General features: G+C 28.7%; 5 protein-coding genes and 1 long non-coding RNA gene across 9 annotated transcripts; 3 read left to right on the top strand and 3 right to left on the bottom strand.

Moving 5' to 3' along the window:
* LOC411062 (cyclin-K) lies at nucleotides 1-2,302 on the bottom strand. The gene is made up of 8 exons (XM_394536.5): nucleotides 2,109-2,302; nucleotides 1,654-1,882; nucleotides 1,437-1,568; nucleotides 1,254-1,359; nucleotides 1,120-1,177; nucleotides 880-1,052; nucleotides 657-803; nucleotides 1-584 (listed from the first exon to the last, which is right to left on the bottom strand). The coding sequence occupies exons 2-8, from the start codon at nucleotides 1,870-1,872 to the stop codon at nucleotides 175-177; spliced, it is 1,245 nt and encodes a 414-aa protein (XP_394536.1). The 5' UTR covers nucleotides 1,873-1,882; nucleotides 2,109-2,302; the 3' UTR covers nucleotides 1-174.
* A 959-nt stretch (nucleotides 2,303-3,261) lies between these two features.
* On the top strand, nucleotides 3,262-7,299 carry LOC411481 (ribosomal protein S6 kinase alpha-2). 2 transcript variants are annotated; one of them, XM_026440838.1, is made up of 12 exons: nucleotides 3,262-3,565; nucleotides 3,684-3,881; nucleotides 3,989-4,070; nucleotides 4,597-4,757; nucleotides 4,884-4,990; nucleotides 5,071-5,248; nucleotides 5,312-5,477; nucleotides 5,560-5,715; nucleotides 5,788-6,296; nucleotides 6,383-6,621; nucleotides 6,706-6,967; nucleotides 7,039-7,299. In XM_026440838.1, the coding sequence occupies exons 1-12, from the start codon at nucleotides 3,440-3,442 to the stop codon at nucleotides 7,165-7,167; spliced, it is 2,313 nt and encodes a 770-aa protein (XP_026296623.1). In that variant the 5' UTR covers nucleotides 3,262-3,439; the 3' UTR covers nucleotides 7,168-7,299. The 2 variants fall into 2 exon arrangements, with proteins under 2 accessions (XP_026296623.1, XP_026296624.1); XM_026440839.1 differs by lacking the exon at nucleotides 3,262-3,565 and having other exon boundaries at nucleotides 3,759-3,881; nucleotides 4,570-4,757.
* On the bottom strand, nucleotides 7,063-7,362 carry LOC113218782. Its single transcript, XR_003304697.1, has 2 exons — nucleotides 7,236-7,362; nucleotides 7,063-7,156 (listed from the first exon to the last, which is right to left on the bottom strand). It is a non-coding gene; the product is annotated as an uncharacterized LOC113218782 (long non-coding RNA).
* A 931-nt stretch (nucleotides 7,363-8,293) lies between these two features.
* On the top strand, nucleotides 8,294-10,440 carry LOC552023 (guanylate kinase). 3 transcript variants are annotated; one of them, XM_006562172.3, is made up of 5 exons: nucleotides 8,294-8,442; nucleotides 9,189-9,456; nucleotides 9,533-9,756; nucleotides 9,848-9,955; nucleotides 10,025-10,438. In XM_006562172.3, the coding sequence occupies exons 2-4, from the start codon at nucleotides 9,200-9,202 to the stop codon at nucleotides 9,949-9,951; spliced, it is 585 nt and encodes a 194-aa protein (XP_006562235.2). In that variant the 5' UTR covers nucleotides 8,294-8,442; nucleotides 9,189-9,199; the 3' UTR covers nucleotides 9,952-9,955; nucleotides 10,025-10,438. The 3 variants fall into 3 exon arrangements, with proteins under 3 accessions (XP_006562235.2, XP_026296546.1, XP_026296547.1); XM_026440761.1 differs by lacking the exon at nucleotides 8,294-8,442 and adding an exon at nucleotides 8,506-8,621 and having other exon boundaries at nucleotides 10,025-10,440; XM_026440762.1 differs by lacking the exon at nucleotides 8,294-8,442 and adding an exon at nucleotides 8,922-9,080 and having other exon boundaries at nucleotides 10,025-10,439.
* A 545-nt stretch (nucleotides 10,441-10,985) lies between these two features.
* On the bottom strand, nucleotides 10,986-13,841 carry LOC551993. Its single transcript, XM_625269.6, has 3 exons — nucleotides 13,572-13,841; nucleotides 12,956-12,995; nucleotides 10,986-12,814 (listed from the first exon to the last, which is right to left on the bottom strand). The coding sequence occupies exons 1-3, from the start codon at nucleotides 13,621-13,623 to the stop codon at nucleotides 11,782-11,784; spliced, it is 1,125 nt and encodes a 374-aa protein (XP_625272.1). The 5' UTR covers nucleotides 13,624-13,841; the 3' UTR covers nucleotides 10,986-11,781.
* A 7,570-nt stretch (nucleotides 13,842-21,411) lies between these two features.
* Nucleotides 21,412-23,673, top strand: LOC102656371. Its single transcript, XM_006562200.3, has one exon. The coding sequence runs from the start codon at nucleotides 21,412-21,414 to the stop codon at nucleotides 23,353-23,355; it is 1,944 nt and encodes a 647-aa protein (XP_006562263.2). The 3' UTR covers nucleotides 23,356-23,673.
* The last annotated feature ends 4,327 nt before the right edge of the window (nucleotides 23,674-28,000 follow it).

Below are 28,000 nucleotides of genomic sequence, written 5' to 3'. Positions count from 1 at the left end.
TAATATCATATAATTATAAAAGCTTTATAATTAAATACTATTCTTAATTATAAATTTCACATATTTACAATATTTACAAGAATTTAATTATTATTTTTTTGACAATAATAATTTTAGTTATAATAATGATACACAAACAAATGTTTTATATTTGAGCTTGCAAATTTGTATGTGTTAAGGTTGTGGTGGATAATATGTACGCGGTGTAGGTGCTGGAGGTACTGGATTATTTGGAGGAAAATATGAGGCATTTGTAGGATAAGGATATGGTTGAAATGGTGCCGGTGTTGTAGTAGGAGCAGGTGGTGCAGGTCTAGTGGTACCAGAGGAACCCATATGATGCATTGGTGGAACAATATGATTCATTGTATTTACAGGAGGAGGAGGTACAGAAACATTTGCTGGGGGAAATGCTGGTGGATAATTAATATTGATATTAATATTACTAGGTGCATAATTGGCTGGATATGTTGGAAAATGTGTTGGCACATCCATTGGTTTGATTGAATCTGTAGTATCTGTAGTTAAACATCCATTTGAAGAGACTGCAGCTGCTTCAACTTTAGTAACTTTTCCTGGTGTAACTATGATGTAATAATAATATTTTTTAATTTATTTGTTATAATAATAAAATATGATTTTTTTATTGTATATACCATTTGGTGTAGTAGATGCTGATTCTGTAGGAGGTGCTGTTATAGTTCTATCTCTACATGGTTCATTAGATGGTGTCAATGGTGGTGAATCTGGTGGCTTTGTGTTGTTAGCTTGTGAATATAAATCTAATACTTGATGACATATATCTGAAAAAAAAAATGTAAAGATCATATATATTTTTTAGATTAATGAATTTAAAAAAAAGATTGCTTTTTTAAGAACCTTCTAGAAGATCCATAGTAACATCCTCAACAAACATATCCCACCAACGTAAATGTTTTGGTTGCCTTCCATTCCAATCTACCACTTCAAATTTACTAAGTTTTCCAGCCAAATACATGAGAGCAACAGCTATAATTTCTGGTTCCCATTGCAGGGATAATGTTGTACATAAACTATATATGAAAACAAAAATAAAATATTATTTATATTAATTTAATAACAATACCAAAATGTTCCTACCTATCATTAACAAATGTCCAAGCCATTTGAACCATTTTTTGTAATTTATTTTTATCACCTACAATACATCATTAATTTTTTTATTATTTCTTTTAATAAAATTTAACTTAATATTTAATAAATTATTTTAATACCTTTCAGGCATTTTGCATATTTTAACAAGTAACTATATGGATGTTCAACTTGTAAATCAAATTTAATAGTTTGTAACAAAATTCTTTCTAATGTCATAACTTCTTCCTAAAAAATAAAAAAAGAAAGATTATTTTACAAAAATAAAATAATTATTTTAATACATAAATATTTAATTGATCTACTTTTGGATCTTCTCCAAATGTCATAAATTTTTGCTCACTCAACAAAGATTTTGCAGTTCTTATTATATCTTTACATTTTTTAGGTGTTTCTTCTACTTTTCCTGCCAGAAGTAAACAACAGCATGCAGTAACCTATATGATATTTATAAAATATGATATATGATACTTATATATATTTATTTTTTAGGTTAAAATATTTATCAATAAAAATACTTACATATCTTGGAAAATTTTTAAATGAATGAAACATATAAAATCTATGAAAATAAACAACTCCAGTTGCCATTGTATTATATCCTAAATCCATTTTTGTACCTGTATCAATAATAAATCTTGCACCCTCTTTTCTATATCTGCATTCTGTTTCATAATCAATTCCATCTTGAATAGATGGTGTATTTCGGAGTTCTTTTTTCTCATAATACCAGCATGGCATTTTTGTTGTTCTTGAAATAATATATAAAAAAAAAATAAATATAGGTAACTACAAAAAAATTAATATAGATAAAAAACACTTTATTATGATTATATTACTAAAATAAGTTGAATATAATTTTATGTAATTTTAATATAATAATAATATAATATTTAATTAACAAATTATATAATTATATAAAGTTATACTAGAACTTTCTATAGGAATTGTGTTTTGAAATAGGTTAGAATATTTACCAATATATAAAACTTTTTTCTTTTTTATTTATTTATATGTTTTCCATTAAACATATAAAATCTACTCAATTAAACAAAAACTTTAAAGTTTATTATATTAGTAAGTTTTTACTCCAAATTGTTTGTTATAAACAATTGCAAAATCTACAAACACCACGAAAATATATACTATGTGAATTTATCTGCAGTACATCTATATATGAAAATAAGAGATAGATCACTTTGCGTAAAATGCTACCACTTGTTGGATATCAAGGGTAGCATGTTTCATGCGAACGTGTCTTATAATAAATAAAATAAATGTTTTATATTGTTTTTTTCTAATGAAGAATATTTATCATTAAATATTTTGATAAAAATAAAATATAATTTTTATCAAAAAGATTACAAAAATTTCTTTTTTAAGTATAATGTATATATGTTATATGATTTATTTTTATATATATTATATATTATTATGTGATTATTATTATATATTATATATTATTATGTGATATTATTACATATTAAAATTTTGATGATATATAATATTTTGATATAATAAATAATATATAAAATTTTTAATAATATATTAATAATAAAATTAAATATATATTTGTTACTTTTAACATATATTTTTTTCGTAATATATATTATTTGTATCTTACTAATGTTTCTCACTTTATTTTTGCTTTGTTTGTTGATAAATCGATAAGATACATATGAAGGTGACTTAGGTCTATAACGCAGAAGTGTAAAAAAGTAAATTCTATAAAGAAAGAAGAAATATCTTTTTCTATGTAGTATTACATTGAAATAAATTTAAATAGATACATCATTGTTATTTCTTTTCTTAAAATTTGTGTTATACGAAGATTGTAACTTACCTGTGTTCCCAGCCTTAAACTTAATTTATTTATACAGTGAGCTTTTTTAAAATATATATTTATATTTTATTTAAAATATTTTATATATATAATATTATTATTATGAATATATGTTTTAGACATATTATATATATATATATATATATATATATATATATATATACATATATACAAAATATCTTGAATATATATATATATTTCTTTCAATATTTTTCATATAAGATAAATTTTATTAAAAAATTATCATTTTGTCCGATTTTGTTGACTACAAAATAAATGTTTCCGGTTCATGTTAGAGATCTAGTTTGAATACCTTTAGTTTAATATATTATCTGTGGTCAATACATAGCAGAGTATATGTCATAGAGTCATACATGTGTCTATTAATTTACCGCGAATTCTCGTAATTTTACATTTTGAGAGTGATCTACATCGCGCTCCTGTAACATAACTAAATGTTAATTTATGACGACCGCGCACGCAAGAATATTTTACAAAAACGTCTACAATTTCACAGATAATAATACGACGACTATAATGCCGTTAGCGAATTTGACAGTTCCTTGGTCTGAGCAACATGTAACTGAGAAGGTACTGTTTTTATATTCATAGAAAAAATCGATTAATGTTAAAAGTGTGTTGATTTATTAATTTACTTAGTAATTTAAAATAGTTAAAAATTTGTATTTTAATTAATTTAATCATATAGCAAGATGTAGATATTCTCACATCAGAGTCTCAAGAGGAAGTAATGATAACTCAAGAAAATGTAGTTGAACCACCTTCAAATGGGTGCTCTGAATCACATGAAATAGAAGTACGTGAAGTAGTAAGAGATGGTCATGAAAAAGCAGATCCTTCTCAATTTGAATTACTTAAAGTTCTAGGTCAAGGATCTTTTGGCAAGGTATTAATCAATATAATAAATTTATTAAAAATGATTAATTTATATATAATTAACTTATATATAATGAAATATAATTTTTTAGAAATCAAAATTCTTATGTTATTTAGGTATTTCTAGTGAGGAAAGTTGTTGGAAAAGATAGTGGAACACTTTATGCTATGAAAGTATTAAAGAAAGCAACATTGAAAGGTGCTTAATAAAATAACTTTATGAGAGTAGCTCTGAAAGTTTTAAACCATGAAAATTATTGTAATGAAATATTAATTTTAATTATAATGTAAAGATTATTTTTTATGATAAATTTTTTATTAAAATATATGAGAAAATTTCATCTTGGAACATCAAAAATTATTGGCTTTTTTTATACTCAACAAATGCATTTCAAAAATATAAGTTTTAATAATAAGAAATCAAAAGTTATGTGTTATGAAATATAATCCATTGATTTAGGTTCCTTAGATACTTTGCTATATAAAATAAGATAAATTTTATATATATATTTTATGTATATATATATATAGCTTTTAAAGTAATGAATTTCTAAAATTAAAAAAAATTGTATTTTTGAAATCTATTGTATTTTTGAAAAACATTTATAATTTTTGATACTCCAAAGAGCATTTAAATTTATAAAAAATTTTCAGAGCAATTTTCATTTTAAAATTATGTTGTTTGTTTTTTTTTTAAGTGGTTTAATATTGCAATATTATCTCAGTTCGGGACAGAGTTAGGACAAAAATGGAAAGAAATATATTAGTAGATGTTGAACATCCATTCATTGTACGACTACATTATGCATTCCAAACAGAGGGCAACCTCTACTTAATTTTAGACTTTTTAAGAGGTGGTGATCTATTTTCAAGATTAGCTAAAGAGGTATTCCATAATTATTTAAATTAATATGAATATAATACATTTCATATTGTTAATATTATAATATCTGACATTATTAATATTAACTTTTGTAATTGAATTGATTTACTTTTGTAATTATTGTTTTAGCTAATGTTTACTGAAGATGATGTAAAATTTTATTTAGCTGAACTTGCTCTGGCATTGGATCATATACATAAACTTGGAATTATTTATAGAGATCTCAAACCTGAAAAGTCTGTATTATATTTCACTTATTAATAATTTAATTAATATAAAACTGTATAAATTTTGATACTTATTTTATTTTCAACAGTATTCTACTTGATACTGAAGGTCATATTGCTTTAACTGACTTTGGTTTAAGTAAACAACCTTTAGATGATTGTAAAGCATATTCATTTTGTGGTACTGTAGAATATATGGCACCTGAAATTGTAACTAGAAAAGGCCATTCATTTGCTGCAGATTGGTGGAGTTTTGGAGTACTTATGGTTAGTAATAATATGATGATTCTTTAATTTAATCATTTTTAAATAAATTTTTAACTTTTCTAGTTCGAAATGTTGACTGGAGCTCTTCCATTTCAAGGTGCAAATCGTAAAGAAACAATGACACAAATATTAAAAGCAAAACTCGGAATGCCGCTTAATATTTCACCTGATGCTCAAGCACTTCTTAGAGTATTGTTTAAAAGAAATCCTGCAAATAGATTAGGATCTGGTACTTCTTTATATCTTTCTAATATAAAAATATTTCCTTTACATAAAATTTATTCTTTTATTTATTCATTATTTTATTTTAGGTGGGATAGAAGAAATAAAAAACCATCCGTTTTTTGCAACAATCGATTGGAATGCTCTTTATCGAAAAGAAATAAAACCTCCTTTCAAACCAGCAGTTAGTCAAGAAGATGATGCATTTTATTTTGATAGTGAATTTACATGTAAAACGCCTAAAGGTAATATGTTTCATTTAATTAAATATAATTTATATTACAAATAAGAAAAATTAAATGTAAAAATAATTTTAGATTCTCCTGGGGTACCACCAAGTGCTAATGCTCACGAATTATTTCGCGGATTTAGTTTCGTCGCCCCGTGCCTTCTTGAAGATCACATAAAAACTCCTGAATATAAAAACTGTGATAGCCTTGCAGCTACTTTTCCAACATATGTGAGCGCTGTTTCTGTGAGTGATGAATATGATTTTAAACAAGAAATTGGTAAAGGAAGTTACAGTACTGTTTATTTAGCAATCCATAAAGCTTCTAAAGCAGAATATGCTGTGAAGGTAATTGAAAAATCAAAAAGAGATCCAACGGAAGAAATAGAAATTTTACTTCGATATGGAAGACATCCACATATTGTAACTTTGAGAGCTGTCCATGAAGATGATAAACGAGCTTATCTTGTATTAGAATTATTACGTGGTGGTGAACTCCTTGATCGATTATTACAAAGACGTAATCTTACAGAAAAAGAAGCAGCTGAAGTGATGTACACAATAGTTAGTGTAGTTAATTATCTTCATGAAAATGGAGTAATTATCTATTCATTTATCATTTTTTAAATTTTATATTATATTATATTAAATTTATTGATTAACCTGATTTGTATAATCGATAGGTCGTTCATAGGGATTTAAAACCATCTAATATATTGTATTCAAAATTGGGAGCTGATCCAACAACACTTTGTTTATGTGATCTTGGTTTTGCGAAACAATTACGAGCAGAAAATGGTTTGTTAATGACTCCTTGTTATACTGCGAATTTTGTAGCACCAGAAGTGTTAAAACGTCAAGGATATGATGCAGCATGTGATATTTGGTCACTTGGCGTTTTATTATATATTATGTTAGCCGGGTAATTATAATTAAAAATTCAATAATTATGTATAATGAAAATGAATTATGAAAATTTATTACATTACATCATATTTTTTTTTAGATATACACCATTTCGCAATAGTCCTGGTGATAGTGCAACGGATATATTAGATCGTATTGGACCTGGTTATATTGATGTCGAAAGTGGCATATGGTGTCAAATTTCGAATGAAGCAAAAGAACTTGTTAAAAGAATGTTACATGTTGATCCTAATCGAAGGCCTACTGCAGCTGCCATATTAAAATATCCGTGGATTGCAAATCGTCATCGTCTTCCACAAAAAATATTACCTGAAAGTACTAAAGATCCACATAGCCTAAAGGTATATTTGCTCAATATGTATTTGAAATATATTCATAATAAAATTAATAAAATTTATAAACATATTTTTAGATAGCAGTAGCTGCAACATATAGAGCAATGTCTAGCAGTCCAAGATCACCTCATATTGGCCCTGTTGTCATGTCCGAGTTAGCACGACGTAGAACACAAGCCAAACCTATTGGTCCTACTGAAATTTGAAAAAAATTTAAATTTCTATTCTGTGTCGTTGAAAATTACGTAAGAAAAATTACGAATTATGTGATTACATATATAAAAGAACTATATTTTGTTGATATAAATCTAGTATTATTTGTGCAATGTTCAAATGTAGCTAGTATATACTAATTTTATAAAAATACTCTGTTATTATATAACTTGCATCACCAAAATCATCTTTATTCTAATTATGATATGTGTATGTGTATAGAATAGGAAATATGTATTTAAATTCATATTTTCAATTTTAATATAATATAAAAATTAAATGTCAAAAAGAAATTTTAACTCTTATAATCTATATTGTACATGACTATCATTTAAATATTAAAAATAATATAAATATTTGTGAAAAAGAAATATACACTTATACACATATATGCATATGTATATATATATATATATATATATATATACATATATGTATATATATATATATATATATACATATTTAATATATATATATTTTACAAATATTTATATTATATATATTTAATAAAATGTAAAAATGGATATCTATTTCAATTTTTGATCAATACTTTGTTAAATAAATTATTAATTGTATATAATAAAACAATTTTACTTAATTGAAATTGAAATAATTAAAAATATTTTTTTAAGAATATATATATTAAATTTGTAATCATATTTATATTATTATATATATATAAATACTTATATAATTATTATTTAAGAAGTCTGAAAATTTTGATATTTTTTTGATTAGTGAATACAAATATAATATAGATATAAAATGACTTATAGTGTTATCAAAATAAATATTTTTTTACAAAAATTTAATTTCAATAACTTATAATTTAATAAAATAAATTTAAATTATTAAAATTAAATATTTAAATTATTAAAATTAATTATGTTATAAATTAATATTCCAAAAAAAAAAAAAAATAAAAATTCATAGATATTGTAAAAATACATGATGAAGATAGAAATATTAAAAATTTTTTATTAGAAATGTATATTATTTATTTTTAAAATATATAGTTTATATTAGTATATATATATATATATATAGAATGTATGTACATACATATGTATATATAATGATATATATTTACAATAAAATATATTTAATTTATAATGCAGTAACATATGCGCATGTGCACATTATTAAACGAAAACGTGGTAGCTGTTTGTTCCGCGGATTTCTGTGCTTTCTTGTATAAAATAGTCTTAATATATTTTTCAGTAGTTTTTATTACTATATTATTCATTTTTTGAATTTAGTTATCAAAGGTGAGATAGTATCTATACATATTAAATTTTCAATTTGTTCAAATTAAAAAAACGCAAAAGAATGATTATGATATCGTTAGTGAAGTTGTTCTTATGCATTGATTTCGTTTTTCATTTAATGTGATTTATGAAATTTACATATATTCACTATAGTAAATTAAATTTTAGAAATATAAAAGGTATTTAAATATTATAATATTATAAAATATTTATAATAATATTGAATATCTTTTTTTCAATGTTTTCTTATAACATACAATATAACGTATAACATAATTCATCGCATTTTCCTTTAAAAAATCAATATTTCGAAGATACTTCATTTTAATTTCATTATATAGTCTATAAAAATTTTAATATATTTAAAAAACAAAGATATAGCAACAATATATAGCAACAATTATTTACTTTTTATTTCTTACTACGCGTTTATTTATGTTCTAATTATATTGTTATATATATTATTATACTGTTTTTGATGTGTTTGATCTACCATTTTTTCGATTTTTATTAAATTTATCAAAGTGTGATTACGTCAATCGTATTTGCACTTATATGGTTTCTACGGTTATATAAAAATTAATCGAATTACTAAATACGTGAAAATATGATATCATGTTTCAGAACTTTAAAGTTAGGTATGAAGTAATTCAATTTATTCAAACTAAAATTTTAATTTTTTACATTTTATAAATTTATTATTATTACAAATTTAGATATTTTTTGACATTATATTCATTTTGTAGGTGTTTATAATATGCTTCATAAAGGTCCACGTCCATTAGTTTTGTGTGGTCCTTCAGGAAGTGGAAAAAGTACATTAATAAAAAAGCTTTTTGAAGAATTTCCAGATACTTTTGGTTATTCTGTATCTCATACCACTAGAGCCCCTAGACCAGGCGAGGAAGATGGGAAACATTATCATTTTACTACTAAAGAAAAAATGCAAAAACAGATAGAACAAGATGAATTTATTGAAACTGCCATATTTAGTGGAAATATGTATGGCACTAGGTAAAAATTTATTTTATATTAAAAATTAAAAAGAAATATAATTATGTTATATATAATTTTATTTTAATATTTTTAGTAAACGTGCAGTAGAAAAAGTACAGCAAATGGGAAAAATTTGTGTATTAGATATTGAAATACAAGGAGTAGAGCAAGTAAAACGAAGTTCTTTAGATCCCTTGTATATATTTATTAAACCACCATCTATAGAAGAATTAGAGAAAAGATTAAGAGCTAGAAAAACAGAAACAGAAGATGTTTTGAAACAAAGATTGTCTATTGCTAAAGTAGAAATGGAATATGGTAAAAATTATGGATTTAATGATTCTTAAAAATTTAAATATTTTTTATATATTTTTATATTAGATATATAAACTTTATAAAATTATTATAGGTGAAAAAACTGGTAATTTTGACATAGTGATTGAAAACGATAATTTTTCAAAGGCATATAATATATTAAGAGAATTTGTGATGTCAAATTTGAAGCAAGGATAAACAGGTATAATAAATAATGTTTATATATATGTTAAATAATAATATTTATATTCATATTTTTAATATTTTATAGGATATTAAATTTATGCTTCTTAAAGATATATTTTTCTTTGAAATTAAATTATAATTATTTTTATATATATATTTCTATGTAAATTCATCTAATCACGTAATAATAATTAATTAATACGTGATAAAATGCATAAACTCATGTTCAAAGATCAAATTAGTAGATTGAAAAATAAATATAGGTAAATAATTTTATACAATAATAAGTTGATTTTAATATTGAAAGAGTAATTATAGCAGGAAGCTTCAAGTTTGTTATATGCATAGCATTAATATAAAATTAATATCATTTAATTTTAAAAATATGATATCATTAAATTTTAAGAATAAAAATTTATAGCTGGGAATAAAACTACAAATAAGGAAATAAGGACAAAATGTTTATATTTCAAATTTTTTTGAACTTGGTAATTAAAGAAAATAATTGTATATAATATAATAATTATCAATTAAGTTATTTTTATAATTTTTTTGCAATTATACATACATATGTATAATTATATATATATTATATAAACATATATATATATATATGTTTTATATAAATAGTAAATTTGTATTACTTATGTATTATTTATTTATAACAGTAAGTTTTAAGATTATATTAAATCAGTGGAAAACTTTTATTATTTTAATACTCTAGTGTAACGTTTCTCAATTTTTTATATAATTCAATATATTAATTTATAATTGTATCATGATCCAAATATTTCTATGAAATTATATATTATATATTTACATGAAATTTTTAATAAGTTAAAATTTTTTTAAATTGGAATCATTGTTTATATTATATAAATAAATAAAATTATATTTTTTGTATATGTTTCAAGTAACTTTTCAATGAATTATAATTTTATGATCTATTAAAAATATAATGCGTCACAACATTAGGCGTCGATTTATCGGTTGAGAAACGCTGCTCTAGTGAATATAGAAAGGTATAAAATAATTTTAGATTAATGATATCTTGCCAAATGTATATAAAGGACAGTCAATTTACATAAAGACTTTAATTCAGGCTAGATATCTAGAAAGAAATTTGCAAAAATTAAATATAATGTTTTAGATATAGTTAACTGAGACTATTCACCAGACGAAGTTGTGTTCCAATAGCGTAGATTACTTATAAAATAGTTGTGGTTTTTGTCCTCGTCAAACATCGTATAATTATAATTATTGCACCATCCAAGATTCATTCATAAATTCAATTACACTTGAATATATCATTTTATTATTTTATTAAACAAAAAAGGCATTTGTCCAAACATTCCTTTAGCATTCATCATCAATTAAACATATTTGACATGTTTTTTTTATTGGAAATATTCTTAAAAAAAATTTGAAATATATTTTCATATTAATCGATATTATTAAAATTCATACCATGATCATTGTCACTTTCATTTTCTTATATGTTTTTGCATTATCAATTTATTTATTCGTCAAATATTAACAAGTTGTTGCTTCCATGCGCATCGCGAAAAAAAAAATACATATTTTCTTATATATGCGATGTTATTGCTTGTTAGTATGTGTATAGTTATATAAATATAATAATAAAAAGTTTAAATGAACAAAGCGAAATAAAATATATACACATATATTGTTATAGAAAATTGTATCATTGTTGTATCATATATTAAATAAATATTTCAATTGAACGATATTGAAAATATTTTTCTACGTTTTCTCTATATTATTAATTTGAAATAAATGATTAAACACAATTACATTTTTTTTTGAAATAAGATTATTTTTTTAAGATTGATGATGACGAGAATAATCGCGTTTTGGCCATTCTCCATGATGATGACGAGTCTTATGTTTAGGTACTTCGCTAATTTCAATGGATGTCACTTTAACATCCTTATTCTCCCCTGTTTTCTTCACTTCATTTTGAATCAAATTATCTCCATAATTCCTAGGCATAAATTCACTAATATTCTTTGTTTGGGATAAATTTTGAACTTTATTTTGCGTAGTAAGTTCTGGTTTCCTCGAAAAAATATAATTGATAACCTGAGGTCGCGGTGCAAAAATATTTTCTTTCGGATAAGAATCTATAATTGATTTTGAATCCGATGGATTCGCATCTTTTAACAACGGTGTATTTAATTGACTCGTTCTTATTGCTTGTATCATTTCTTGTTCTCGTGATGCCTTATTATCATTATATTGAATCGAACTGATCGGTTTTAAAATATCTCTGTTCGCAAGATCACGCGTTGTTAATCTTCTAATCGAATCTCTTTCATCCAATTGAATACGATTGGGCAAAGTTAAAGGTTCTTCTTGAATTTCCTCATACACATCTCTTCTCAGACCTCGTTGTTGTTTCAAAGAATTCGATAAAGGATCGATTCGACGAATTTGTTGTTCAATTCTGTATCCCGTTTCGGGAACAATGATTCGACGACGAAAAAAAGAATCCTGATCTTTGACACGATCTAAAAAATTCTCAAGCGTGTTCCAATTTTCCAAATCCCGGGAAATCGCCCTTCTAGCTATTTTCGAAATTTCCTGTATATCCAAAGATCGTGTATTCGATTCAACAGACAAACGATCATCATTTTGAAGGATGGCATTTGCTGCACTGTTTTGATAGTTGTCCAACTGAATATTATTTTCTGGATATGTGAAACGCTCAGAAGGTATTTGATAACTCTTTTCTAAGACTGGTCCTCGATCAAAGTAACGTTTATCTTGATAGTTGTTGCGTGGTTCCTCATTGGTGTCTGGATAATAAGCTTCATAGAAGACCGGGCCTTTTTCAAGATCATAGCTCTCGTAACTTGGGTAAAATGTATGGTTAATTTATTAAAAATAATGCATCTCGTTTAAATATTTTAATAAAGATTTTAATCAGAAAAAAAAAGGAAAAGAAGATAATTAAGTTCCAATGAAAATAAAAAATTAAATTTTGATTACATACCGATGAATATCGGGATTCCAGGCAAAAGCCGGCGTTATATCTGGAAAATAAAAAGCAATTTTATGTTAATATTGAATTTCAGGCTTTTTTGAAAATTGAAATAATTAAATTAAATATTGGTCGAAGAAAAATACTTGACTGGTTAATCGATATAATGGTCGATTATTAGTTTTTTGAATGGTCTTTTAAATGATATTAAGAAAACAATTTGCACGATAGGTTTTCGAGTTGTTTACATTGTCCATTAAAACGTTTTGACATTGTGAACATTATTGAAAATAGATATTAAAAATTTATAATGTCATGAAAAAGATATTTTCGTTGTTATACAAAAAATTTTTTTAATAATATCATATAAACATGCAATTATAAAAATTATTGTACAATATCATCGTTATAAGACTATTCAATGCCTATTTATTGTTAAAAGAACAATATTGTATTGTGTATTTAATTTATGTACATTTATTAATTCCAATTTTCGTCAATCCTATGCTTCTCTCCAAATATTTAAATTTTGCAAAAAATGTAGCTATAGTTGTCGTATAAACATCTTTCACACTGCAGCATGTGTTTTTCTTTGCTGTAAAGAAGGAAAGATGAAAAAGTTACGTACCGAAGAAAATTGTTATGACTATCGTTGAAAGTAGACACTGTTTAAGAACCATGATCCTATCGCAACGACATGCAACTGAGTCTCTAAGAGGGACGTTTGCGCGTATTTTCAGAGTTCCTTAAAATAAACCATCGTTTCCTTCAGGTCTCGTTGACTTGATTTTCGGAGGAAGAAAGTCGGCTGGAAAGCTCGAAAGAATATCAACTATTATTCTTATGTCCCATGTGAATAACATTACATGTGAAATATTATTTCGCTTGATTGCGATTTTTTCGATGATTCCGCATGATGAATCAGTCGACCGAGTAGCATGGATAATCAAAAAATATCGTAATTCGTATTATTTGTTGATTCTGAAACTTTGATTTCTTGGAAGATATAATATATCAATGTAATGGCAATGTAAAACAACTATTTTCTATCATATTTGTATTGAATTTATATTGAACTGTGTTTCAAGTAATACAAGTAGAATAAATTGATGAATTTTTAGACAAATAAACAGATTATTACTTGTATTATAATAATTGAATTTCTATGTGTTATTCTAATATCTTCGTTTTGATTAAGTTTTTAATTTTTTAACGAAATCTTTGGTTTAGAAAATTTTATAAATGAAAAATCATCTATCCTTAAAATTAAAAAATTAGGCCCAAAAATAATAAGACCAAAGAATAAGTATATTATATAATAAGTAATATGGAAGAAACAAAAAATTTTTATAAAGAATAAAAATATTGCTATTATTTTTATCAATTTTTCATTTTTATCCTTTCTATTTCGTTTCCTATTTTATACGATAAAAAACTTATATTTTTTGCGCATATATTTTTCATGTAACAGAAATAAAATTTAATTCTTGAGTGGAGAATAGAATATAACAAGCTGCGGATATGGAAAATTAGTTATTTATAGAAACTGCGTACGATTTATTAAATTAAGTCAAATTTTCTACTATAAATATACTATAAATATACGACATTCTGTATTGGATTGTTTTATAATTTCGAGATTAATCAGTTCGAGTACAAGAATTGTTAAATAATAAAATTCTTTTATCGAATTCTTAAGAGGAAGACTCTTTTATGTAAGAAATAATACAATAAATAAAAAAAAAATTAAATTAAAAATATTAATGTGGAAAGATATAAACTTCTTCATCATTGAAATTGACAATGTTAAGAGAAATTAAATTTAAAATGAATTTTATTGAAAATACTTATAACATAACATTATAAAATATATAATAGCATCATACATAACCTTCTAAAAAATTTAAATGTTTTTTGATATTTTATTATGTCAATTGCAAATATATTTTCAAAATTTGAACAGATTTAATTTTTATATATGAAATATATATACATATAAATCATATATTAATATGATAAATTTATTTTATGCGGAAATGAAAAATATAATTAAATCCAATAAAAAAAATTAATATATAATTAATTATTTTCTAAGTTTTTTATTATTTGAATATTTGAGAAGTAATCTCCTAATATATGTGCAATGTAAATTACATTCTCATAAACTATCACAAGTGTTTATATTTGTCATTACAATTTATGGAGTAAGACAAAGAAAGTAAATAGTGAGAAAAGGACAGAGATAGTATAAAAATATGGAAATCAGCGCCATCTTTAGAGTGCCGCAAATGAAACACAAAAATAAAGGACAGAAAATAATTGAAGAAGGATAGAAGATAAAGAATTGACTATTAGCGCCATCTCTTAGAAAAACGCTCAAACTTGATGCCAAAGACCTTAATTAGTGTCGCCATCTCTTTAAAAAATGCTGAAACTTAACGCTAAAAAGACTTTAACTAGTAACGCCATCTCTTTGAAAAATGCTCAAACTTGATGCCGAAGACCTTAATCAGTAACGCCATCTCTTTGAAAAATGCTCAAACTTGATGCCGAAGACCTTAACTAGTAACGCCATCTCTTTGAAAAATGCTCAAACTTGATGCCGAAGACCTTAACTAGTGTCGCCATCTCTTTAAAAAATGCTGAAACTTAATGCTAGAAAGACTTTAACCAGTAACGCCATCTCTTTGAAGAATGCTCAAACTTGATGCCACAAAGAAAGACCTTAACTAGTGTCGCCATCTCTTTGAAAAATGGTAAAACTTAATGCTAGAAAGACTTTAACCAGTAACGCCATCTCTTTGAAAAATGCTCAAACTTGATGCCGAAGACCTTAACTAGTGTCGCCATCTCTTCAAAAAATGCTGAAACTTAATGCTCGAAAGACTTTAACCAATAACGCCATCTCTTTGAAGAATGCCCAAACTTAACTTCTCTTGATATAGAGAGATGGCGTTAGTAGAAAATTCTTATATATCTCTGTCCTTCTTCCTCTATTTTCTGTCCTTTATTTTTGAGTTTCATTTGCGGCACTCTGAAGATGGCGCTGATTTCCACATTTTTATACTATCTCTGTCCTTCTCTCACTATTTACTTTCCTTGTCTTACTTCATAAATTCCAATGGCAAATATTATAACACTTGTGACAGTAAAATTATGAACCTAAAATCGAAGATTTTTTTAATAAAGGGAAAAAAAGAAGAAATAATTGTCTATATATTTTTATATATGCTACATATTTATTATTATATAATATATTTTATGTACTATATTCATAAAATATACATACACACATATATATATTTTTGTAATTTTATATAATATACATACATTTTCTATTCCTTAATGAAATTTCTGATAACATGATACCTTAAGAAGACATATATTTAAAAATTAAGTGTAACCCAAGAATGATATCAAATTAATTAATAACAATTAACATTTAAGCGATTAAATATTAAAATGATTGAAAATTATTTTATTTTTGAAAATAAATGTTAGTTTAAAAAGTCTAAATCTGTAAAAATACAAGTGTATCTCTGTAATTAAGAACCCTGTTGAAATAATATAACGTATGACATATAAGTTTATTCTTTATCATAAAAATTCTTGAGCTCGTGGAATCCCCAGGCAATTGTCAACGCGAATGAGATATCCATTTTTCGGCATTGAAAATCGATCTCGCATCGATCGGATCGATTCTCAAATATTTGCACGTAATGTGCTCGTTCCGAATTTTCATTTCTCTCTTCTCACTCCCCAATTCGAAAAATTCTGAATCGTTCGATCCGTCGAATTGTTATCCGTTGAAATTGATAGCGCATCGATACGTCATCGTTGATAACGTAGTCGTAGAACTCCTCGTCCCTTTGACATCCGCGTCGTTGTTGAAAATCAACGTGTCATGATTAAAATCCTGAACGATTATGTAGAACCATCGTCATCTGCTATTCGGCCGACGAATGAATTAAACATTAACGATATGGCGTTCCATTTCTACATTTTACGCATTATAGATTTTTCCCTTAATGCATAGGATCTATCGCCTCGTTTTAATTTATCCTCGCAATATAATATTCTCCCACATTTTTCCATAAAAAAAAAAGAAAGAAAAAAACATTTTTTATCAGAGGAAACGCGATGTTATACATGTAACGTATGATAATATTTTATTTTTAAAAAGCGAATCAAGATTTGGTTGAAAAAAAAAATCTGTCGAATGATAAAAAATTTATAAACTTTACAAATACAAAATGTATCGAACCTTTAATACCTCTTTAAATCTCTTTTTAATACTGTTGTATTAAAAATTGTTATTAATATTTGAAAATTATATCATGGAACGTCATTTTTCTTTATAATGTAATAATTTCAATTGCAAAAAGTAATGGAATACGAATTGAAATCTGTAATATAACGTAATATTAAAATAAATAAATAAATAAATTATTGATACATAACCCATCTCTCTCCTTTCTATCATAGTTATCATAGTAATGCACTGTCTGTCAAATTCAACCTCAACGATGGGGGTGTCTCCATCGTTCTACGCATCAATAGCACATCCTCTTCCACTTCCAACTAATACATATCTATTAAAATGTAATTCGTTCGAGGAAAGATAATATTTACCATCCGTGATTTAATACTCATCGATCTCGTATTTTGTAATAATACTTTCTCTCCATTTAATAAGAAAGAAGATTCATCGTTGGTATTAATATCCGCATTTCCCCTTCCCCCACATCTTCGAGGGGATTGATTCGACCTCGACTCCCTTTCTTTCACGTTTCAATTTGTAACACTGTGTGGCGAAACTTTGACAGAAGAGAGACAAAGAAATTTTATTAAAATTCTCGTAATAAATTTTAGAGTATTCAAAAATCTTGAATTCTCAAAACTTATCCTTCCTTCCTTCGTCGAGCTGATGGGGTGGTCGAGTATTTATGCTAAAAAAAGAAAAAAATAATAATAATAGCAATAATAACAACGAGCATTATTATTACCTGGAACCGTTTAAAACGAAATTGCAACTTTAGATGAGTTGTTATTGAAAAACTTTTCCATTTGAATCATCCTATAGGTCACTGTTATTGGGAATCATGCTATCAGGGAAATACTAATGGGAATAGTAAAGAGATTACAAGTTTAAATTAGATTCTGTAATATGACTCGAAAATTCTTCCATTTGAATTATTCCACGAATCACCGCGTCCCGGTGATATAATAATTACAAATCGATATGCAAATTTATCCGCCCGTTAAATTGCATCACACGCTCGTTCTAAATAATTACTTAACAGCTTCTCAAACAACCTCCTCAGACATCTCACAAAAATCCTTTCTCAGAACAGAACTTGATTTCGAATTCGAAAGTTTGTTCTCTGCTTTTTTTTTCTTTTTTTTTCAAAGAGCTAAAATTTAAAAATTATCAGAGAAATTGTTCCCAAACTGGAAAATGAATATATTGCAAATATTTATACGAATCCCTTTTAACGATAACAATAATCTTTCTTTCGAATATTTACTGGCTCCGCCCTTAAATATCCTTAAGCGCTTTAACCCTCGAATGCAAATAATGCGCGCTGCGTAGAAGCGTCAACTCCATGGAAATAGGCAATCATGTCTTGTTTACCCCGCATCCCTATTTATCCATCGTCTTTTCGAGACAATTCGCCCATTCCCCCCGTTCGATCAAAAACTTCCTTGGCTTGATTATCGCCGAGTCCACCTCCTCGATCGCGCGTGTCTCTCCCTTGTTTGCGTTTCCAATCGTTCCAACCGTGTGTACAGGCCTCGAATATTTTCTTCCAATTCGAATCACGCGTCCCAAGAAAAAAGCGGGGCAATCGAGACGTTCGAGGATTGCCGAAATAATACGTGGAAACTTGTCTCTCGGGGAGAAATTTATATTTAAATCGGCCGATCGTGACCAGGTTTGATTATGACCAGGCTTCGATTAAATTTACGCCCGAAAAACACGTGTCCAAATCCAATTTTCTGCAAAGAAACGGAGAATTATTATTTTGGGAAAGAAAGGAAAAGAGGGGGTCAATTGAATCGATTGACAAATCGAATAATAATCTGCTAGGACGAAAATTTTTGTCGTTAATGTTGAGGAGAGGGAGGGGGTTTGAGAGGGATAATGGAGGATGCTTATTAATTTTTTTTTTTTTGAGAAAATAAGTAAATGGGACGAATAAAAATAAAATCTGAAAAAATTGAAAAATGTTCGATTCGATATTAACGCGTGCACGAGGTATTATATATTTATAGAATTATTATGTAAAAACCCGATTATTGTTGTTTATGAGCCGTCGATTAATAATGTCGAGCGATTCAATGCCAGAGAGTCCTCTCTAATTTTTTTTTAAACGAGCCAATATATTTCACACTCGTACACACCGATTACTTTGATCGATGAGATATTTAATTACTACGGATTATTCAGCGAGTTTTGCCGTATTAAATTCCATTTAAGCACGGTTAAAGAAGTGACATGCAGCGATTCATTAAATTTAATTACTCTCTTGTCATTCCCTTGTATTCTTTAATTAAAATCCGTTAGATCCGTATAATATCTCTTAGGTTCGGTCGGGCAAGTTCGGAACTTGGCAAGGTTTAATTAATTAATTTTTATTAAATTTATTATTAAGGTTAAGGTTAACTAAGTATCTGCAAATATTTTCCAATCGTTAAACCGAAATCGTTCAATTTTTTAAACGAGATAAAAAGAGAGAGAGACAGAGATGAGGAAATATAAAAAATTAATTAAGCGAAAGGATCTCACCCGAACTCAACGATGATACGGTGATGATAATTGGGGAGAGAGAAAATATATATAAAAGAGAGAGAGAGAGAGAATTCTTGACAAATATTGGATGGAAATGAGCGAGATAATATTCTATTTTCGAACTTAATGATCTGTCGAAGCGCGGCAAATGAGAGGGAAATGCTCGCCCGATTTTCTCGAGGTAAACACAGCAGGGAGAAATAAATGGATGAAAATCGCATAAAATCTTTCCATCCCGTCAACAATAAAGTTAGGAAAATTTAGTCAGGCTCAAATCTATGTTCCGAAAATGAGAAAAAAAAAAGGATACGAAGAAGAGTCTTCTTTTTTTTCGATCTTCTTTCATTCCCTTCTTTTCATCTTCAATCTTTTATCGTTTAAACGGAATAATTGTTACGTAATGTCTTACACGTTATACAAAGGAGTTTAACTGCTCGATTTTTCGCTTTTCTCTTCTCCTCTTGCCCCACTTGAATTCATGTTCGATGATCAATCGAACGAGAAAAAGATGATTAATCGAAAGGAGAAGGAAAGAGCGAAACGAGTTTATTTCATCGAACGCTTCTTTCACTCTCGTGATGTTTTTTTTTTTTTTTTGTTTTGCATCTCTACCGTCGATCATTTTTTTTCCCTTCTCGTTTTTCACATTTTCATTTGATATTTATCACGTTTGATCGAGTGGAGAAAAAAAGGGGGGAAAAAATGTAATAATTCGATTCTTGTTTTTGATATCGAATAATATCCGACGATTTAAAACAAGATAGATCTCTTCATTTTTAAGATATTCGTTCTTGCCAAACATATTATAACACGTCAAATTGAATTGAATATTCCACGGAAGAAAAAAAATATATAAATCGTTCCCTTCTTCGATTCGACATTCATTTAAAGGCGATAAAAAAAAAATTTTCCAGAAAAGTTTTCAAAGGAGGTTACGAGGTAACGATCGCTTCTTTTTAAACACTGTATTTCCCCGCCATTTTTCACGAAAATCACTCGTGCGTGACCTAAGAAATCAACGGTTAAGTCGTTCATCACGTTTTTCGCATCGTCAACTTCGGGGAAAAATTAGAAATAACTGTAATCAGTGGTGTAAAATGGTCGCATTTATCGATCCCGTTCGCCGTATACGGGATGATTTACGATACGATTCACCCGCTCGGATATATCTTTTATATCTCTGAATCATTATAATCGCAACTTTTCAATCTTTCCGATTTTAATCTTCGATCACCTTTCCTCCTATAGGAACTTCATTTTTTCCTCGTTCTAAACTTTCTCGCTTCTCGGGTTTGAGAAGCATGCCCAGTTGTTCGCGTTACCTCTTCTGAAGCGTAACTCTTTCCTCTTCCCTTCTCCCCTCGGAATTAACAATTAATAACCCGCGATCTGCGCACATCTGTAACAAATGATCGTGGAATATAATTAATCGACGATCTAATCTAGTTGTAAATAATGAACAAGTATTAATAGAAACTCGTTTCAATCTCACCTTTATAACAAATGATCGTCTATCCAGTTATAAAAGAAATTTTAAAATAGACCTTTCACGATTGAACAGTTGAATTCGAAATTCTCCAAAGAAAGAGTGGCGGAGTTTTATTAAAATCGAGCCTCTCTCCCTTCTTTAAAAAAAGAAAGAAGCAAGGGATGCGATCGATAAGAAACGAGAGAGATGCATCCGATATACTTCTCCTTCCTCATCCTGATCGAACCCTGCTCTTCGACGAGACACTCCTGGTTCCACGACAAGTTCAAGAGTATCGAGAATGATAACCAGTTATCGAAGCGGGAGATCGACAACTTGGGGCTGGTGTTGAATTTTATTCGCCAATCCCCCGAGTTTCAACCCCTCGCCATCTCCGTCATATTGACGAAATTTCAATCGGGCCCGATCGACGCTGTTCTCCGATACGTCAGGGAGAACTCGATCCAAACTTACAAAGTGAGCCACGCGGCGAGAGATCGTCCCCTTAAATCCTTCCTTCGTCGGAAGAACGACGTGGAAGGAATCACTTGGTTGTTCACGATCGACCGTTTCGACGTGATATTCGTCTATTGGGAGTGGCACGTGTGGAACTCGAACAATCAATACTTGATCGTGTTCACGGAGAGATCGCAGGTAGGAGGGATCGTGGTTTGGAGGGACGTTTTCAGAACGTTGTGGAAACGGTATCACGCGTACAGGGTGATAGTGATCCGGGCAGACGACGATTTTCGTTGCATGCTCAGGTACAAACCTTTCGAGAGGTACGGCGAGGATGAGTACGGCGTCGTGTACGAAACTTGTTTGGGCGAGGGTTCGAAGGTTGAAGGAGATGGGAGGAGGCTGTTCGAGAATTTTCAAAATTTGAATCATTATCCCGTGAACGTGTCCGTGTTCGAATCGTTGCTTATGAGAATCTCGTACGATCGGGGGAACAGGTTGAAGCTGGATAAAATAGACGCGAAGGCGTTGTTCGTCCTCGAGAAGGCTATGCGCGCGAGTTTCAACATAAAAGCTGTGAGGAAGAGGAACATCAAACGGGACCCGTACTCGTTCCTGATCAACGATATAGAGCGTGGAATAACCGACATGTGCATCACGGGATTTTTCGTCAAGACTTACGGCCGTTTCCAAAAGTTTCAATTCACACCTTCGTTGTACGAGGACAAGATATGCTTCGTGATGACCAATTACGGCTTCATACCAAATATGTACGTCTTCTTCTTCCCTTTTCGAGCTCGCTTGTGGCTCGTATTGATAACCTACAACGTCGTGATCACGTTGCTGTGGAGGCTGGTAAGGCATCTCAGCTCGTTGTTCCGACGTCGGCCGACTTCCTCGAACGATCATCGTGTTAACGGGAACAGAGCCAAGGGTGTGAATCGTGAGGAATCCGTTAAACCGCCGGAAATTCCTCGGATAGTGGAGAAATTCTTCACTTTCTTCGAGTATCTTTGCTATCCCATACGAGACAGTAAATACGCGGCGGAAAGAGCACTGTTGACCGGAATACTTTTCTTCAATCTGATCATAAGCGGTTTGTATCAAAGTTTCCTGGTCTCGAGTTTGAACAAACCTTTCCACTATTACCAGTATCACACCGTGGACGAGGTGGTGAGATCCGGGAAGACGATGATCACCAAGTACGAGAACTTGAAGCAAGCGTTCGTTGGCTCTGACCTGTGGGAGAAGATCCAAGTGATCGAGTTTCAACGATCGACGAAGAATATCGTGTTGACCGAGGACAAGATCTCTATGACCAGATTGTACAATATGCAGCTATTACCTCATAGACACGATCGTGGAAAATCTTCGTTGTACATGGTCGACGAGTGCGCGATGACTTATAGAATTTCTTACATTTTAAAGTTGCACTCGCCCTACGCTGAAAGGGTTAATTTCGTGTTGTTGAGAATGGCGGAGGCTGGGTTGCCCGAGCATTGGATAGACGAGATGAGGTATTTCGTCACGTTGTACAACAGGGGAGAGATGGAGGATTTCGTGAATATACACAAGTTGTCCCTCGGCTATTACGTCTTGGCCTTTTTATTGCTGTTCGTCGGTCTGCTTTTATCCACCTTGATATTCTTCTGCGAATTACAAGCCGCGAAACAAAATAGAAAGAGACGTTAGAGATGGAAATGGATGGGAGGTATAGAGAGAGTTTATGTTATTTTATATCCTTCCTTCCTTTTTTTTTTCCTTCTCTTTTTTTTCTTTTAGCGGGAAATTTAAATTGAGAAATCACCGGCAATTTTAAACGCGTCGCCCAACAAAGAAGTTTTATCGTTGTAACGTTTTCTTGGAAATTTTTCCACGCCAATTTATTCGAACTTTGTTTCCAACTTTTAATTCTTTTTCATGGACGACGAGAGAAAGAATTTTTTAATATTCTTTTCGTCTCCTTCCTTCCGTTTGTTCTCCCTTAACACGCCTCTTTGGTTTATTTCAACTGAAAATCGTTAAATCGGAATATATCTGAGAGCGGGGCAGCTGGTTATCACCTGCCGAATCAACGATGATTAGTTATTTTCGCTTGAATCCTCTTCCTTGTCGCTGAAACACGCGCGGCCTTATTTATTATTAAATTCGATTCGTTCACTTGATACGATAAAAAAAAAAAAAAAAAAAGAGGAGCTTTGTTCGATGTTTGATTTAAAAAAAAAATTTACATTGTTTTTCATTATTAATGAAAGAAAAATAATTAAATAAATAAAAAATTATTAGCGTTGCTTTAATCGAAAATAATTTGAATAACAATAAAATTATTAATTGTTTATTTCACACCGTGAAGGTTGATTAATTATTAAACCGCAATTTTATACAAATCTGATAAATAATTAATGCGAGATAATTAATGTACATTAAAAACAAATCGATATCTCGATGTAAAGAATAAATTATATATAATTATATAAATTATATAAAATTATAAATAAAATTATTTTGAATTTTCGGTAAAATTACCTAAACTTGTATCTCGAATTAATATTCAAAGCACGTATTTCATTTCTTCGAAGAAGATGCTTCACCAAATGCGATTAAGTTGTACCTGTTTGTGTTACGAAAGTATTTGTTTTTCTTTTTTTTTCGTGGAAACGATTGAATCTTATCACAAATCAACTTATAACAATAAGACCACAAGAAATGTATTTTTCTTGAAAAAAAAAAAATATTCCTTCTCAAAGTTTTCTCTTTTCGTAATAATAATAATTTTTCTTCGTTTCTTTGTAAATAAATTTATATAAAAATTTTGATTTGAATCGTTAAAAATTATATATAAATCTCATTATTTATTTCTCGAATAGGATCTCCAATTTTTAGTTCTTTTTTTAATTCGTGTAAAAATACACTTTCAATCGTTGAAATTACACACTGGCGGAATTTTGAAAATACTTTCTTCCTTTTCGTTCAGAGTTGGTTGATAAATGAGAAAGTTTACATTACAGAGAATAATTATTAATATTAGCGGTGAAAGAAAGAAGAAAGAATAATCATCTGGAATTATTCTTAACAATAGAAAAACTTTTGAAAATTTCCTCTTGATTTCCTTTCTTTTCTACGTCATACACGTGGAATAATTGACCAAGGATATTAAAGATATTATAAAATTAAATCAATTTATCTTTGAAATTCGTAATTTCAAAGATAAATTAATCATTCAATATTAATATACTTGCAGAAATTTTTATTTAAACGTTTAAAAATATATAATAATACATGTACGAAACTTTTACAGACATTATATATAACAAATAGAAAAATGTATATTTACAATAGAGAGAAAGTATTGATAAAAATAAAAAATTACCGATACAACAATAATTTTAATAGAAAAATTTAAATTTTTATTAAATTCTAAAGATTTGTATCGGAAATAGAAGGCGTACTACGACTTTTAATATAGTTTTGTATCGTCTTATGATAAAAATTCCTATCATTATGTTAAAAAACGAATGAAACATTAAGAGTATCGCGAAACGAGTGATTCTTTTCTGCGAATTATCTGCTATTATATGAAACAATGTCTTTGGAGAAACGAATATTGTCCTTTGAGTAGTGTCAAGCGGATATACGTGATTATATTTGTGACGTTTCAGTAAATTTTAGATATAATGCTTTGAGAATCTACAGGATTACAGTGAGACCGCATTCCGCCCAAGATAGATCAGATGAAATTGCTATTCAATCCTAGCGATGTGAACATTATGTTGATGAAAATTTTCCATTACGATCGCGAAATTATGATCATATTCCTTTGCAACAACGAAATTCTTTATCGTCCGATCGTCTGTGTAATCTGTCTTGATATAACGATTATATCGAAAAGTTAGAATTTTCCAAAAGTTATATTGTAATGTAGTACAATAAAAACAAAAGTCACAAAATTTAGGAGGAAGAAAATGAAGAATAAAAAAAAAAATTATTCTCGGTTTTGTTTTTTTTATCGACAAACGACGAAAGTATCCGGTGGGCATCGGTAAACCTCTCTAACGAACGAATGAAGAGTAACTCAAATAACAAGGAGCACAGTGATCTTCAAACGCAACGGTGCTTATCGTCTTCTGAATTTAATCTTAACTAGGTATTAACAATGTTGAAATAATATTTATACTTTACCTATTTATTATTCCATAAAATCTATAAGCATGAAATAAATTTAATACATCTATATTAAAATCAATTCTTTGTATTGTAACAACAAATCAATTATAGAATTACAATTACGAAAGAAAAAAATAAATAACACCTTAATCTCTTACGTGAAAAGCAGAAAAAAAAATTGAAAATTTGTCGATCAAAATCTACTCGGGAAACGGAGGAAACCACGCCATTGAAATTGCTTTTTGTTTCATCCCGATATCTCGATCGGTTGCCGAGATACAAGGATTTATAATTTCTATAGCGCTTGAGAAATTATGAATGGGCCCACGATCCAATGACCTATATTTTTTCCTCGAATTACGTACTACGCGTTCTTTCTAAGAAACGCGTCTGTCGCTCGTCTGCGATTTGGGACAGGTCAGTGAGACGAGGCGCGAGCGAGAGGTCCGAGTAAGCGACAAGGACGGAGATGGTAAATGGTTAAAAATTACCCTTCCCTTTACACGACGATATCTCGGCAACCGAAAGTCGTATCGGGATAAATCAAAAAGGGTTTTAAAGCGGAAGGTTCCCCGTTTCTAACGGTCTTTGATTCGTCGATTAAAAGTCATTATCTTCGGAGTTATAGCGGTTTAAAGTTTTCGTAATTTTAATCGAGGTTTAATCGAGTTTTCAGATTAAAACACTTAAATTATCCGATAGATACGTTTATTTTTGAAGAAAATATTGTTTGTGAGGATATATATAATCATTTTTTGTAACTTTATTTTCTACAATTTATATTTATATAGGAAACAAGTTGAGTGAATTTGAGGATCACTGATTGCTATTCACATGATGTGTCCTACGTTCGTTCATTCGTGGAGATTTGTTCGTGTCCAGGAGTATTTTCGTCGATTTTCAATTGTGTCAATAAAAGATAAAATCGAAAATTCAACTTTTTCTCTTCTCGTTGAATCTCACTTTGAAGAATAACGTCACATATTTGAAGAATCGCGTCTCAAGTTTTTAAACATATGTAACCAAACACTCTGTGCATTGTATGGAAAAAAAATCGATATACCGTACACGGACCTTGTCGACTGAGATTTACGATGCGCGCACGATGGACGTGTTGAACATGTTCCATTCTTTTTCAAAATCTCGAGAGATAAAAATCAGACGAAACGATCGATCGTTTCCATAACGAACCCTAATATGTAAAAAAAAAAAATATTCTCGTGAAAAAATATTTTCCGAAACAACACCTTTTTGCATCTATCGTTCTTACATGTGTACACATGGGAACGATTTTCCTCTGTTTCCTTTTTCACCGAAAAATTGTGCAAAGAAAAAACGGATCGTAGGGGAAGGTTGATGGCGTTGAAATCGATTGCGTTTAGTTTTTAACGATCTAAAAGTGCTCGTGAATATTTACAGAGCGAGAGAAAAAAAGGTATTATATTTTTATCCGTCAAAGTATAAAAATTGTTGCTATAAAATTTGAAAAATTAAAAATCTAAAAAGACCGAGCTTAAATGTTGGATCTAAGTGTATTAAGAGTTTATAACGTAGTTAATCATTAATTGATCCGGATAAATAGTAATTTTACACGGGATTTACGTTTCCTGGAATCCGTTTATTGTGCGATCAAGGCAAAATTACGCAAAACTTGATATTATTACTTCGAACGAATTTCTTTCTCTCTCTCTTATTCGATGGAATAACTTTCGAGGAATCGAGGGATTCAAATTAACTTTTGAGTAGAATAATTTTTAACTTTATCTGTAATTCTTAAATAGAAGCTCTTCACGTGTCAGGATAATAAAGGAAAGGAAAAAAAAAATGATATTACCCTGGCAAAAGATGCAGAGCTTATTAAATTCAGCGTGGAACAAGGATGATTCGTTTAATTTTCTGGAAAGGATATTTCCACAGGGGAAATGTATAAATATGTATTATCGTGAAAATCCACGTAGAACGAGATGACCAGTCGATTCCGATGTAATTCTCGGAACGATTTCCTGCTTTTATAATGAATGAAACGCGATCGGGGAATTTCTTTTGGATTTTTTTGTTAAATTCGGAATAAACCCTGTATACAGAAATTTAAAAAATTAATTAATTTACACAATTTTACAATCGTCAAAGAGAAAAATGTTCCTCTCTATAAATTGATCGAATTAAAAACGAA

Source organism: Apis mellifera, linkage group LG5 (assembly GCF_003254395.2).
Source record: "Apis mellifera strain DH4 linkage group LG5, Amel_HAv3.1, whole genome shotgun sequence".
NCBI lineage: Eukaryota > Metazoa > Arthropoda > Insecta > Hymenoptera > Apidae > Apis > Apis mellifera.
The sequence above is the reverse complement of the archived record's forward strand: the minus strand, read 5'-3'. Positions and strand labels throughout refer to the sequence as shown.